Source organism: Epinephelus fuscoguttatus, linkage group LG5 (assembly GCF_011397635.1).
Source record: "Epinephelus fuscoguttatus linkage group LG5, E.fuscoguttatus.final_Chr_v1".
NCBI classification, from domain to species: Eukaryota; Metazoa; Chordata; class Actinopteri; order Perciformes; family Serranidae; genus Epinephelus; species Epinephelus fuscoguttatus.
Window position 1 is genome coordinate 10,287,791 of NC_064756.1, and position 14,973 is coordinate 10,302,763.

At 41.7% G+C, this 14,973-nt stretch overlaps 1 protein-coding gene across 10 annotated transcripts in view; it reads right to left on the bottom strand.

Annotated features, from left to right (window-relative positions):
• The window catches only part of rap1gap2a (RAP1 GTPase activating protein 2a), a 118,409-nt gene that overhangs the window by 20,270 nt on the left and 83,166 nt on the right, over positions 1–14,973 (bottom strand). For 7 of the 10 annotated variants that reach the window (XM_049576099.1, XM_049576100.1, XM_049576098.1 and 4 more), the window contains one exon: positions 9,960–10,044. In XM_049576099.1, the coding sequence (XP_049432056.1) occupies positions 9,960–10,044 (85 nt within the window). Of the gene's footprint in view, positions 1–2,450; positions 2,682–4,824; positions 4,955–9,959; positions 10,045–14,973 lie in introns of those variants that run through there. The other 3 variants (XM_049576104.1, XM_049576101.1, XM_049576102.1) reach the window with 3 other exon arrangements.

The window sequence follows — 14,973 nt, forward strand, 5'->3', positions numbered from 1 at the left end:
GCATCCACCTTGACACATAAACAAGCTGTGAGGGTGATAATGGTCTACATGCTCTGTGCTCACATTTTCACACATATATAATGTGTAAATGCCAGATGTGCAGGGTGGTTTAGGTTATACAACACCCTCTTTCCTTCACAATCGGCATGTGCGTTTTTAACGTAGGGAAACCTGCTAAAAATTGGCAATTGACTTATTTCCCATTACCAGTAGATGAGTATGATTTTCTGATTTTTCTGGTGTCACATTAAATGTCACAAACACACCAGAAAACAGTATTAGTAAACAGTAAAGGGCAGCATGTATCTGATACTTATTCATTCTCTCTTTCAAACTTGTTGCTAACTCATTTGGAACAATCCTCGAGCACTGCTTGGACGTAGACTGATGGAGTTTGTGCCTAAGATAACAAAAGAGTTGTATTCGTTACTGATGGTCACACTGCATAAGGAGCGAAAATTAGTGTGTCCACCTGAGTGTCATGTGTCAGGCTGTTGTGATGCATTGTTTGTACATATACCTCGTACATATACCTATAAGAAGGAAGAGCTGAGATCATGTGACCAATGCGCTAAGGAGAGTTACGAAGGAAGTAGTATAAAGAGTAAAAGTCTGCATAGGTTGGGGTGGTGGATGGGCCAGACAAACACAGGACTTTCCCCCAGGAGACCAGTGTTTGTGTCCCGTGTGAAACCAAGAGAACTTTGGGTTATTTTATGGTACGTTGTCTCCGTGTTTCTTTTCCTAAACCTACGTAACTTAATTTTCTTAAACCCAACCAACGTAACTTTACATTAAGTATGTAACTTAACATCAAGTTTGTGACAACACCCAGCCATGTTTCTTCTCCTACATCCAACCTACCTAACTTTATTTGCCAAAACCCAACGTATGAAACTTAAGATTAAGTATGCAAAGTTTATGTTAAATACGTAACGTGACAATGCACAACCATGTTTCTTTTCCTATACCTAACTTGTGTAACTTTATGTTAATTACGTAACACTGCAGCACCATTCATGGGATGCTAATTTGGTTAGATGTCATATGAACTGTTGTATGAGGATACATTGCATGTTTCCATCACTCCTGATTGGAGCCGGTAAATACCTGTAACAACTATAAAGTAATTTGTCCCGAGAATGAAAACCAAATATAACCTTTGAAAACTATATAAACCTATAAAAAGCTGAATGTTAGCATGGGTTTTTTGTCCAGTGGAAAAGGGGTTCAAGTATGTGCACACAAATGTACACGCTCACTCCAGAAATGTGGAGCAATAACTAGTCTTGCTCACCAGACCTTTCTCAAGAAAAGAAAGGTCTGGCTGGGCCGACTCTCACTTTGAGATTGGAGAAAAGAACGCCCCGGCTGCTTGTATTTCTTTCAACCAATCACAATCGTTCTGGGCGGTGCCACAGCAACGGTGCGCTTGCAAAAACATTGCCGGGGGGAAACAGGTTTTGGTGTAACACGCCCACAAAAATATCACCTACAGGAAGCGAACCATGGCAGAAAAAAGGCAACATCCCCGCAAGATCAAACACCGCAAAAGTTAGTAAAGGACGTGTTGAAAATGGTTGAAAACTGCTACACAACCGGAGGTGGTAGGGCGGGACTTCAGCGGGTGGCTTGTTCCGCCCAATGAGAGGCTGATCTCTGCAGCGAACTTCCGCCCACTCAGACTAAGCAATAACTAGCCGAATCCAAAGATGGCCCCTATTCATACGTTAAAAAGTTTTTGCCTCCAGGTTTACTTCCACAATATGCAGCCAAATGAATATGCCCAGTCGTGCTCCTTCCGCTGGCCTCACCCGTGAGTTCCCGTTCAGCTCACAGACTTTGCGATAATGTCAAAGATTTTTAAATTGTTTAACAAATATCAAACCTCAAAAAAATCACAATTAAAAGAGTCAAAATTGACCTTGCTTGCAGGTGAAAGTGTCCCATCAACAGTTTTACTGATGTCTCTTTTATAATAAATGGGGAATGTTTTTTGGGCTGCAGGGGATTTTTTTCTGCAGTACCATGAGTGGCCACTAGGAAAAATTAGAAGCAAGGCTGAGCTGTGTTCCCGAGGGCCTGGCTCACTCACACACAGGAGATGTCAATTCATGGCACCAAATTAAACTTTATATTACAAAAAGAAGTTGGTTTAAATGAAGAAATTCACAAAGGCATTCCTGGATCTACAGCAGCAGTGCCATGCTTACTCTTTAACGACCTACACAGTTACATTGCTGTTAAATCATGTTGTAACCAATGGAAAAAAAATAAAAGAACTTATTTTCATTGATAAAAATACTCTCCAGTAAAACCACACTTTACTTTGACAGCCAATACCACACACTAAGATGCACTGTCACACTTGTTAAAGTGCCCGTCTGGGTGCTGCACACTCTGTAGCGTCATAAAACAGAGCAAGAGAAACCAGGAAATAAATGTCTTACCAATGAACTGTGGCTCCTTAACCAGGAAAGTCTGTTAAAGTGTTTTACAGTCCTTTCAACAATTGTATTCTCGCTGTAAAAATCTGTCAATGACTACATTTTGACAGCACTACTGTAATAAAAGCTTATGGTATTCCCTGCACTGGTTAACTGCACTTATGATTACCACTCCCACTGCAGACAGAACCACACACAAACACACACACGCACGCACACACAGAGCTTATCAAGGAGTTAATATTAACCAGTTGAAGGTGTTGTAAGGCGATACAGCGCTGTGAGCTGGACCTGCAGAGTCAACACCAGACAGCCACACCAACAATAAGTGCAGCTGTCTATATCTGTTAGATAGCAACTTTGGCAGCCAGCATGTGCTCTCAGCCAACTGCACATGTTTCATGAAGTGTGTGTGTCTGTGTGTGTTACTGGGATCATATGAGGGTGGCAAGAGGGAGGAAGGAGGTATATTCTAAAAGGCAGCCTTGGCTTTTCTTTCCTTTTTGAAGCTAGTGAGGTGTGAGCCGCACGTCCTCACACACTGTTGACCGTGACAGTTTAAAAGACGCACTGATGCAGCTTGTCCTGGCAGCATTTCAGTGGGATCCTGTAGCGCTGACAGTGTGTTCAATCATCATCTACATCCCCTTCAGTGACGAGACAAGAGCAAGGACAAGAGACACCTATCCGTCTTTCTGCTTCGTTGTCAATCTAAAAGCACCTGGACGTCTTTATTTTCTGTCCTTGCACTTTGTTCTGGCTGTTTTATCCAAGTGTCTCACTATGCTAATCCGTCCTCTCTTTTCTCCTAACGCTCCATTATGTTCTCTTTTTTGTCCCATGTCTGCTTCTCTGTCTCCCACTCTCCTGTGTCTTTGTATGTTTTGCCTCCAAGTCTCTTTCTCTCTCTCTATAGCCCAGCAACAACATCTGCATCTCTCATCTCCCATGGCAACCTGCTGGGGCTATCACAGACTGCAGGCAGATTAGATCAGCTGCCTGCCTGACTGACAGACTCGTTGGCTGCTAGAATTCACACATATTCATGTAAAGTCATGCGCACACCAACAGTGATGATGAGAAGTCACAGACAGGGACAGTGGCCTCCATGTCTCCTCATGTTATCTGCAGAATTACAGGAATATTACAGCATTTAAATTGATCAAAAACACTAATTGAAAGCTCGGGAAAAGGAATTAAAGCGGACAAGCTAGATCCGCAGTGTTTCTGTTATGAGTTTCTCTCTTTCTGTCATAAATTGTTGATTTATTTTCTCTCCTCTCCGATCCTCAACTCACAAGAGTACCACACATAGACTGTGTAATACAAATAGACGGCATGAAAGCTCCCAATAAAGTGAAGCCAAAGCATCTTGATCGGTAGTTCTTATCACACTAAAGTAAGTTCAAGTGTTTGTTCTTCTAATATGGAATAACCTGTTCTGTATCTTTGACATCATGAATGTGTTCCAGCCAGTGTGCCCGTGTCAGAGGTGCTCTTTGCGATTGGTCAGACAGCTGAATGGGTCTCATGGGAACTCAATACCGCTGAGATCGCCACTCCAAACAGCATCACTAGTCTAAGATGGCAACAACCACATCCACGATACTTTAGCTTCCTTTTTGTACGTTGGAAGTAAGTAGGGACTCATTGTCTATTTCTATATACAGTCTATCGCACTACAGGTATCACACACAGCCACTTGTTATTTCTTGTTAAGTGCAGTTCAGTTCTGTCCATTACATCCTTATTCAAAATACCTGCGCCTCAGCCAAAGTCAGAACTGTTCTAGCACGGCCGGACGGTGCATCCACAGACTCTCCTCTCCTGCCTACAACACAACTCCCTCTCTGGGTCACAAAGGTGACGGGTGGATGAAGGGATGAGCCTGAGTTGGCAGCTCTGGCCGCTGCAGCTATCAGATGTACAATAAGACACAAACACCTTTGTAGCATCCTTATAGCACAGCTTTGTCAGATACCTGGAACACTGGGTGATATCTGCACTCATACACATCTGTATTTGATACATCAGTCAATACTGCTTTGGCTTGGTCGCTGGGTTACGAAATGATGTTGTGAAATGCTTCACTTGTAGGAGTAAATCTGCTATAAATACAACACAACACTGTAGAAGTTTCAGAGATGCAGTGCTTGTTTCCCTGCCAGCTTTTTCAAACTAGGCACATTGCTGTTAAGTTTACAGTAGCTAGATGTTGTATTTACTTGCTGAGCAGTCAAATGAGAAATAGAAGACAAAATTTCCACAGATAACTGTTTAATTATATTAATAAAGTAGATGAAGAATTGCTATGCCAGTGAACTCCCACAGTAAACACGAGTGTCTGGCTGTTCTTTGAGTCAAAATGCAGACTTACCTGAGCAACAGTTGCTGTAACATCTGAGCCCTCTGATGTCTCTGCCTTCCTCTTATCCTGACCTCCCTTCTACATTTAGAAAGTGACTCCCATCTCACTCACTTTTAATGTGTATTTTGTTTTTTAACGCCTAAAGCTTAACAGGAAAGTCAAGTCACGAAGCAAACTAAGTCATACGTGGAAACAAAACAGGTTATTCCAGTGTGTGTCTGTGTTGACACAAAACACACACATGAACACACACTCGGTCAGCTGTGTGGGCCTGTCTTAGTTTTGTTTTGCTGTGTCAGCAGGAGTGTCTTTGAAGGTTGACTGTTAAAGTCTCCAGGCACTGATTAAGCTCCAGAAAGTCATTTATGTTTATCAGAGTTACATGTTTCTCTCAGAAAAATCCTTCATGCCTTAAAAAGGCTTAGAATGAACTCTACACCTTTCTTTAATACGCATGAGTCTATGAATATGTAAATCAGCCCCACCTTTCAGGCGCTCGCCTGCAGCAGTTCACCTTCACTGTGCTCAGCTTACACACAAGCCTCTGCTTGTAAACAGTAACAGCAAACATGAGCCTTGAGCTTGACAATGCATCAAACAGCTAATAATGTGTTGCTAATGTTAGATAAACCCTGATCCCATCTGCCAGCTCTGACAAGTTAAAGTGAAAGTGAATCTTAACTTTCACCACGGTGTTATGGAAAGCCCAACTCCTCGTGTTGACAGGATTGGTTCCCTGGATATATGAGGTAAAAAAATGCAGGAAGTCTGAATCCTGTTCTTAAGACTGTCATTGGTACACTGCAGTTCCAAGGGGGGTGCTCAGCCATGACATTCACTGCTTATTTTGCTCATGAGTTCTATCTATCTTTGTGAGGACCCACACTGACATAATACTTTCCTTAGCCCCTAACTTTAACCATAAAAACTACATGCCTAGCCCCAATTCCAACCCTAACCTAAACCTGCAATTCTATAACGTTGCAAAAACCTGCCCGTTCACACCAATGCAACTACAGGAGACGGTGTATCATCTCTATTCAACAACTCTCTGTACTTCCATTCTGTTGTCCAGCTTTTCAGACTTATTTTGTGGCTGATCATAATTTGTAGCTTCTTAAAATATGAATGAGGATAGTGATAGTGAGATACTGGCTACAGCTGCATTTGTAGAAGTGATGAAACGGTGAAAAACAAACTAAACGAGCATCAGATGGACTGTGTTCATAATCAATATACTACAATAATATGAGTAAGCAGCGCCAATTAGATAGTCAATGAGAATATGTGTATGTGAGGGAACATAAGCACAGCAGCGACCCACCGTCCAGCATCGAGAGGGTTTGGCAGGGACAGAGCACCTGCTGCAGCAAGCGGACACGCTGTCTGCGATCATTTTGACTTGATCAGCAAACTTCACTGCAATCTGACTGGCTGTAGAAACAGGTGACATGCTTTATGTTCTGAAACCAGCTGCTGGCGATTTGACCAGCAGAGTTGCAGGTGACATCATCAGCTGGCTTCAGTCAAGCTTAGACCGGTCAGTTCACACCGCTGCAACTTTTCTCTGCAAGGTTCTAAAGCGGTTTCGCCTTGTCGTGAATCATTGGTCTGAACTGGGCTTTAACCTCAAACCGACATTTAGTGAGGACTGCTCACATATGCTCTGTGTTGCTAAAATAGATTTTTGGTCCTCACTATGTAGCAAAATAGAGTACACACACGCACAAACACACTACATTGTGTGAAATTAGAGTGAAATTACAGACACCAATGTGGACTTTCCTTCAGCCCATTTATGCCCTACTTTAACCCCATCTACCACAGTATGTATTTACCCTCTATTGTTATCTGACCTCCAAGCTTTGACGCCCGTCCTAACCACTGAAAAACCCTCTTAAATACAACATGTCCTTACGCAGAACACACAGTTGCTGTGCACAGTAGCTCCAGTACTGTCTGCAGTATGTGTTGCCTCCCAGGAGCCTCATCTTTATGGCCACTGTGTGAGAAGGACAGTGCCAATAACTGCACTGCGTAGCAACAACATGTCGTCTGTGCAATCAGATGTGAATGTTTTTGTATTTATGAGTAGTCCATTATCCAGCACATAAAATGCATAGCAGGGGATTAGACAGCCTGAGATTCAGACACTGTTTTTGGCATTTTTTGGAACATGTTTTAGGTTTTGCTGCTTCAACTTACGCATAGTTTATCTATCAATCTAAAGTGATGCAAATGAGACAACATAAACTGAAACAATATTTATTACCAATCTGAGAAGCAGGATGAATGTGTCTGAAGAAAGCCAGTGTAATGTGAATGTTAAGGCTACTGCACATCATGGTTTGCTCAACACATCTCTTCTCTCATACACAGTGCAGCCGACGTTTGTATAGTCTTGTGATGGATTGATGCAGTCTGTGATTTCAGGAAATTATAAGCTTCATAACTTCTCTACCAGTGTGACATTGATGATGAATATCTGACCATTAGACCAGCAAAAATGTGGGCTGCTGATTAATAATTACCAGAAATCAGCCACACATCAGGAGAAAAATGGATGTCTTCTGGCTTGAGTTATATTTCTGTCATATATTTTATCTCATATATTATGATGTTATTTCCTGTCTTGGTGTGACCATATTTTCAATCCATCTTTCTTTCTTTCTCACGATGAGCAAACTTTGCCTCTCCTCCTCCTCCTCTCTGTGCTATCTCCCTCTATGTTGTCTTCAGCAGATTCAATAATGATGGCTTAGTTCAAGGTGACATACTGCAGAAAGTGGCTCCCTCTCGCAGGAGCCGTCATCTACTTCCTGTATATCACCCTGCTAATCTGCCTCCCTGCAAAATGTATCCTCTCTTTTATCATGCCGGAGTAAAAATGAAAAATTCCTCAGCTGTGGGAGAAGTGCAATACAGTGTAAGTAATGAATGACTGAAAACATCACCACCTTATAATCTCATGTAAATAGTAAAAATATTTTTTCTATATGTGATGATCATATTTCACTGTGTGAATCAGTGTGACAGCACCTGCGAGAGATGATCCTCTACAGTCTGATGGATTCAATTTGTATTCATATTCAGTTTGGCTTTGCTCTGATATTCTTTTCAATTTGCCGAGTCACAGCTTTGGCCAGAGTTTCCTTTGATGACACAGTTTGATTGAACGTCACAATTTGTGGTCAGGATAGCAACTGAGAGTAAAGCTGCCAATCTTTTCCTACTGTAGCTGGCAGAGGCAGAGCAGGAGAGACTTTCTGGGGCTCTGGCCCCCAATGTGCTCAAATCTTATTTTTTGAGCTTTTGCCTTTAATGTACAGGACAGAGTGAAATGGGGTGAGAGAGAGAGCGGGGGGTGACATGCAGCAAATGGTTGCAAGCTGGAGTCGAGCTGGAGCTGTGACCGCTGCAGCAAGGCCTCACCTCTGTACATGGGGCACCGGCACTATCCACTACGCTACCGACGCCTCTAAAAGCCTCAAATCTTTTAGGTTATTAAAATACCTTCAACTTTGTGTTATTCAGATTATAAAATACGCTCATGTTGTTTATCATACTATGCTATTCCCTGACGAAATCTAATTCAGTTGAGTAAATGTAGCTCTGTTGGCCTGATATTCAGTTCATAGTAATGAAGACCACATTCACTTGAAAGTGCTGGGGATCCTTGATCTGCAATTAGAGCAGCCAAGATTACTAACCCTAAGGTTAGTAATGCTGTTATCGCCAAATTACTACCCTGCTACGCAACTTAAAAATAATAACATTGGACAAGTTTTGCGTCTTTTTAGGCTGTAGGAGCAAAAATTTATCATCCTCAACATTTCTTATGTTATGACTTCAGAGTTGTGAAGACAGTTGGAGAACAATGGAAAAAAACACAATAGTTGACAAGGAAAATAAAACCTGTGGGGCCTATATCCTATTTCGTATCTTCCAAATAATGTACAGAATTGTACAGAGACCTTATCAACTCTGAAACTCAGAGCTCACATGAAACCTCAGCGACTCGTTAAGTGTTTAAAGCCTGTGACTCCGCACCAGTCAGTTAGAACTTAAGAAGCCTCTTGGATGAGAGGTGAAATGTACTCAGGAAACTCAAGCAAGCCCAGTTGCCTACAATAGCACTTACGAGTACAGAATTTTAAGCATTCTATTTCCTCAAATGACTTGACAAACAGTGCATATAGCTGCTGTAAATGAGAAATAATTTTCCCGGAACCACCTAAGTTTGGCCTGAGCCCCAAGTGTTTACAACATCTGGCTCTGCCACTGATAGTTGGTCATGGACAAATAAACACCGCAGCATAATTCAACTGCGATTTCACACACAACCTTTCACTGGCGATAGGACCCAGCACAAAGACTCAAACAGAACTGCAAATTGAAACAGTCTAATGAGGGGACATAAAAACAAGCGAGATTATGATCCGGCTTTTATTTCCCTTGCCTCCAGAGACGACTCAACAAATATCAACAGTTATATCTGGCAGACACTACAAAAAGGATTACATCACTCCATGCCTGGAGGAGCATTTTACTTTTTTATTTTACCCTCTGTGAAAGCCATATTTGAAATAAATTATGAATAATTTTGCTTGAACAGAGCCTGTCCTTACCTGAATCTCGATTGCCTTGATAACTTTCAGATTATAATAGCACAAAACCATATAATCATGCAGGATGTTTGAGCTGTAGAATTTGTAGATAAAAGATATTCCAGGAGAGGCACATTGAATATTTACATTTTTCAGCTTTAAAAATAAAATGCTGCCAGAATATAAAGCAATAATAGGACACATGTTAAAATAGTGCCATGGATTATTAAAAATGATAAATGTTGTGACATAAAACAACATCATGACCCAAACCATTGTTATGTAATATGTATAATGTTGTTAACTTTAAGGTGTTGTGATGCTGCAGTTTGTCACTGTCTCTGAACTGCTTTGTGTAAAGATTTTTCAATTAGTATAATCAGAATCAATACATTTTCTAATAGGCTGAAAGGTCTAAAGGGCAACATATGTCAATGAAAAACTCTGTGAATCAATATCTACCATATAGTATATGAACATGCACATTATTGTGTGTGTGTGTGTGTGTGTGTGTGTGTGTGTGTGTGTGTGTCTTACCTTCATGCTGGGCGGTGCAGTGCGGGGCGGTGAGGGGGGACATTCTCCCAGAGGGACGTTGGAAATGTTCAGCAGCTCCTGTTTCCTAGAGAGCAAGGAGGACAGAATGAAGAGTAAACAAGGGTGATTGATGTTCATGACCACTGAAATGTTCCAAATTTTATAAAAGGGCAGCTGTCCTCATTTGCGTACGCAGTGCACTTTCACAGTAATTTGATTAGGCTGATGCACTGCCCTTCCCTTATTTAAGTGTGTGGATAAAGGACATCTTAGACCACTATTTCCTCTCTGATTACCCCTCAACTTTTTCATGGCTTGCTGTGCACTTGCCATTAGCTTAACGGCAAAGGACGTCTCATTTTCAAGAAGTTCATTTCCCTTGTGTCACATGACTTATTGCTGTCTGAATTGGGAGTGACTTTCGATACAAGGAAAAAAGGAGCAAATGAAGAAACCTCGATGACAGTTTGGTCTGTAAAAAAACACTGCTGTGTCAATTAAAACCACACACAAAAAGTACATTGATTAAAGTGCACGATTAAGAGGCTCATAAGTGCTACATTATTGAGCGTTAACGAACAGTTCACTGGAGCTGGCTAACTGCTAAATGAAAATATAAACCCAAAGCAATTAACTCACTAAATAGCACAATTCTGTTTTAACTTTTATTGCAGCCATAATTTAAGGTTTCAAAGTGAGCCAGAGAGCCTGTTGGAAATAAGCAGCGGAGTATCAGATGGCTCTGTGCTGTTTTCATTTCATCTCTGGGAGTCCCAGGGGCTGTCAATGAGACTTTAAGAGAAGTCCTTTGGGGCTTGAAGCCTCTTCTCCTCTTTTATGCTTTTTCTCTGTAGCCTGCTCAGGAGCATGAGTGCACATTAATGATCCTGGATGTGAAAGGTTGAGCTGTCACTGAGAGACAGCCAGAAGATTAGCTTAACCTCAGAAACCTGCCATCTCTCTGAATAAAATCTAGTGCTTTCACACTGGAGCAAATTTAGATATGATACTTGTGATGATGGACACTTCTCACGTTGCAAAAAAAAGAGCACACCCTCTTTAGCCCTCATATATCTTTGAACACAGGTATATTTCCAAAGTAGCAATCTGAATCACTTGCAAGGGCCTGCTTTCTTTACGGGCCTCTCCACCTCAGGGGCCACAGTGCAACGGCACTGCCTGTGCTATCTATAATTATGCCCCTGCTCTGCCTCTACATTTACCAACCTCTAATAGAGCTTGTTGAATGTGAATTGGTGGTCATATATAGCCTCTATCTCATCCCAAAACCATATGTCAGAATTTTACTTTTAAACTTTCTAATTAAATCTTTATTTTGATACCGACTAACAAAAGCCAAAGGTGTAGCGTGCCCTGAAATGACGCTGGAGACATAAAAACACCCAGACTGGTAATCATATTGACATTTAAGGTGTGTTAATTGATTTTATGACGTGGACTCATGCCCTGAGCAACACGAAAGAAAACATTCCACCTTTAAAGTTGCTGGTAGTCGCCTGTGGTGACCTTTGAACGGCACAGTGTATTAAATTATTTCCTCTCAGTCTATAACGAGCTAATTGCATGTGAAATATGCATCACTTTTTTGTCAGTTTCTTTATTTATGATACATTTGTAAAGAAACATTACAAAACCACCCTGCTGAACTCGGCCAGCTTGTGCTGCATCCACAATGCCTGCAGGAAAGGAAAGTTCACTTAGTTCCCTTTTCATGGTCAAGACTATGACTGTAGAGAGAGATGTGTAGATGTAGATGAGCTTGACCTCTGCCTGCACTACACCCTCTCCTCAGAATGGATGTTTCAAATGCAGCTTCATTTGCTCAGCATGAGGAAATGAAATAATTCAAAGCACAAACTACTTGTGTTCATTCACCTATATTACTTAATGACACGCTAATTACAACCTGCTACATCCATGATGTCGCCTTATACTACTTAGCTGTTTGGCTGACTGCTGTGTAATATTCTCAGCATGATGACACTGTATATATGAGCCCTATTTGCACAGGACTAATATTAGCAGGAGACCTCATGTGATTTAGAAATGACCCCTCCACATTTGTGTTTCATGCAGCATATTTGCACGGGATAAACAAAGCCTGTATTTTACTGGAATTTACTGACATTTTCCCCAGATATGGTGAGCACAGTCATTTGTAACTCCACTCTACACAACACAGACACACAACACAGCACCATTAGCGGTGATGTTAACCACATTTTTGTTTTTCTTTACTTTAAATATGGGTTAAACAAACAGAACTGATTCCGCCACACATTATCACACGCCATCCATCTAATTATCTTTGGAGATTTCTGTCATCGGATGGATTTGAGCTGCTCTCTCTGCAAATGGGTCTCAATGCTGTGTGGCAAGATGAGGCTGTCGAAAACTCTCATTGATATATATGCCAATACAGCCTCCAAAATTCTTTACCAGGAAAGAGGCAGAAAAGAAGTGCGGAGAAAACAGAACACCTAAATACAAACCCTAAATTACTGAGATGCCAGATCGCACATAAACTCTGCAATTATGACAAATTACCAAAGATCCCCAGGTTATACTTTTCCTTTAGGGCTTAAGAGTAAGATTTTACCTGACTAATATATGTAAACTTCACACCGTAGAAACAGTGGTTACATAACCCAAATACACACTACACCTTGACAACAACTATATCAGGTTTTCAAGTAAATCAAGTGAATTCATTCGTTGCTCATACAATAGACACAATACACTGAATTCACATGAAAGTAAATCAATAGCTGTATTTATACTAGTGTAAAGGCTGTAAACCACTGCACTTCAGATTTAGTGGATGGGAGGACAAGACGAGAGTTTTAATTGAGTGCTTATGTGAAATTAATAGGCCCCTTCTTCCATTTCATTAGCTAGAATCATAATAGCACGTTCTCCATTATCTCATGTAGCTGTGTCAAGTGGTTGTGAACCACAATGACACTCAAATCGCACACAGTAGAAAAATGTGAAATAACAAACTTGAGGCAGTAACAGCCTGCTGTTGTCGAGGAGAGAAACGAGAGGTGCCAAGGACTGTTTCTACCCCTTTCCCCTGTTGGATTTAATCAACAACGCTCTGTGGAGTTTGAGTAGCCTCTCAATTGCTACCTGAGGCTCAAAGACTAAAACTAAAAGGGGAAAGTCACAGCCAAAGCACACCAGAGTCTCACTCAGTCACCACCGGCCAAACCTAAATTCCTTTTCAACACCATTCATTCCACTGTCCGGAGGAAAAGCACACACACGCACTGGCCAGCTCTTTCCACAGGTTCAGCTTCCACACAATGCACCACTGTGTCGCCCTGTGTATGTAATGCTGCAGTATGTTACCTCAAACTAGCCAAGAGTGGACAATGCTTGAATAAGCATCATAAGCTAAGACAGACTAGGAGAGTTGGACATTGTTCATTGTTCTTTCTCTTTGTCCTCTGCAGCGTGAGGTATGGAGGACAGTGTGAGCTTTCTACCGCTGACCTGTGAAAAGGCAAAGCTTGGTAAGACCACTGTCCCTTGGGCAGATCGCTGCTGCGTGTCTCCACAGCTGCCCTGAATGGGCACGAGGACGACGCCTTTCTTTCTGTGCTACACGCTCACTTGCACCTGCACACAGAGCGACGCTGTTTGCAGAGGGAAATTGTTGTGTGTCAGCGAGAGAGAGAGAGAAAGAGAGAGGGAAAGGGAAAGACGACGAGCTGCTGTCTTTGCAGTCTGGACTGTTTCTGTGGTGATGAAACAACAGCTACGTCACTGCTACTGACTCCCACCCAGGAAGGGAGGGACGCAGGGAGGGAGCGCACATACTGGGACAGCAAGAGGGAGGAAGCAAAGAAACAATTTAGCAAGAATAGGTCATGGAGAAAGTGAGTCAGAGGAGGGAACTGTGGAAAGAGGGTTAGTAGAGATGTGTGCTGTCAAGGCAATTTAAAGAAGGTGCTGTACATAAGAGCATCATCAAATGTCAGTCCAGTATCCAATACTTACATTCACTACCAATGCAGGAAGTAGTGTGCCCTTTACTGTATGTAACAAGGTGGAAATTAAGGGTGTGGTGGTCAGAGTGGTGGATGGGAGTGTAGCCACAGACTCGCCCCACTTTGTGCCTCTCATGTTAAAGCTAAACACAGACGATGGTGAGACATGACATATGTCCTTGCAGAATCCATATGATGTGAACTAAAATTCTAAATTTTGGCCAGCCATAATTCTCTTTATTGATGTCACTTGCTGTTATTTGATATTTTTATATAAAAACAGTGTAACTCTACAATAAGGGTGTAACGTTATGGGAGCGCTATCATACAAACTGCTGTGTGTGCATTTTCGTAGGACAAAGTTAAGTTGAAAACTTGCCTATTTCCCCTTTAACATTATCCTTGTCATGCATAGATGTTATGGAAAGCAAATAATTTTACAAACGCTGAAACTGGATGTAAATCAGGATTTTACCCAACTGACCTTTCGCAAAGCTGAGTCTTTGTGATGGTCCGACAAGCTGTCAGAGTAATCATGGAGCCCACACTGTAACTAACTGCACTCCCTGAAGAAATAATATCATATTTTTGGAAAAATGAACCAGTGATTTCAGAGAGAAGCAGACAGAGGGGTCTACAGTCTGTGTTTGAAGGATATATCCAGGATGTCAAACTGACTCAGCAGCAACAACAGGTTAAAAAGACAAAGATAGTTAGAAGCTAAAGCCCAACTATAGGCTACAGATCACAGTGTAAAAGTGAACCACCACATCACTGCTGATCGCCACACAAGACAATGAATATAAAGGGAAACTTTGCTGATATTGAACCAGCTGTGTGGCATCACAGTGTGTGCAGATGAACGTTTTTTTGGCTTCACTCCCGTGCTGCTGCCATTACCTGGACCTCCACCGGATGGGCAGGAATCTCCGGGGGAAGTCAAACAATGTTCATCTGCACACACTGCGATGACACACAGCTGGTTGAATATCAGCAAA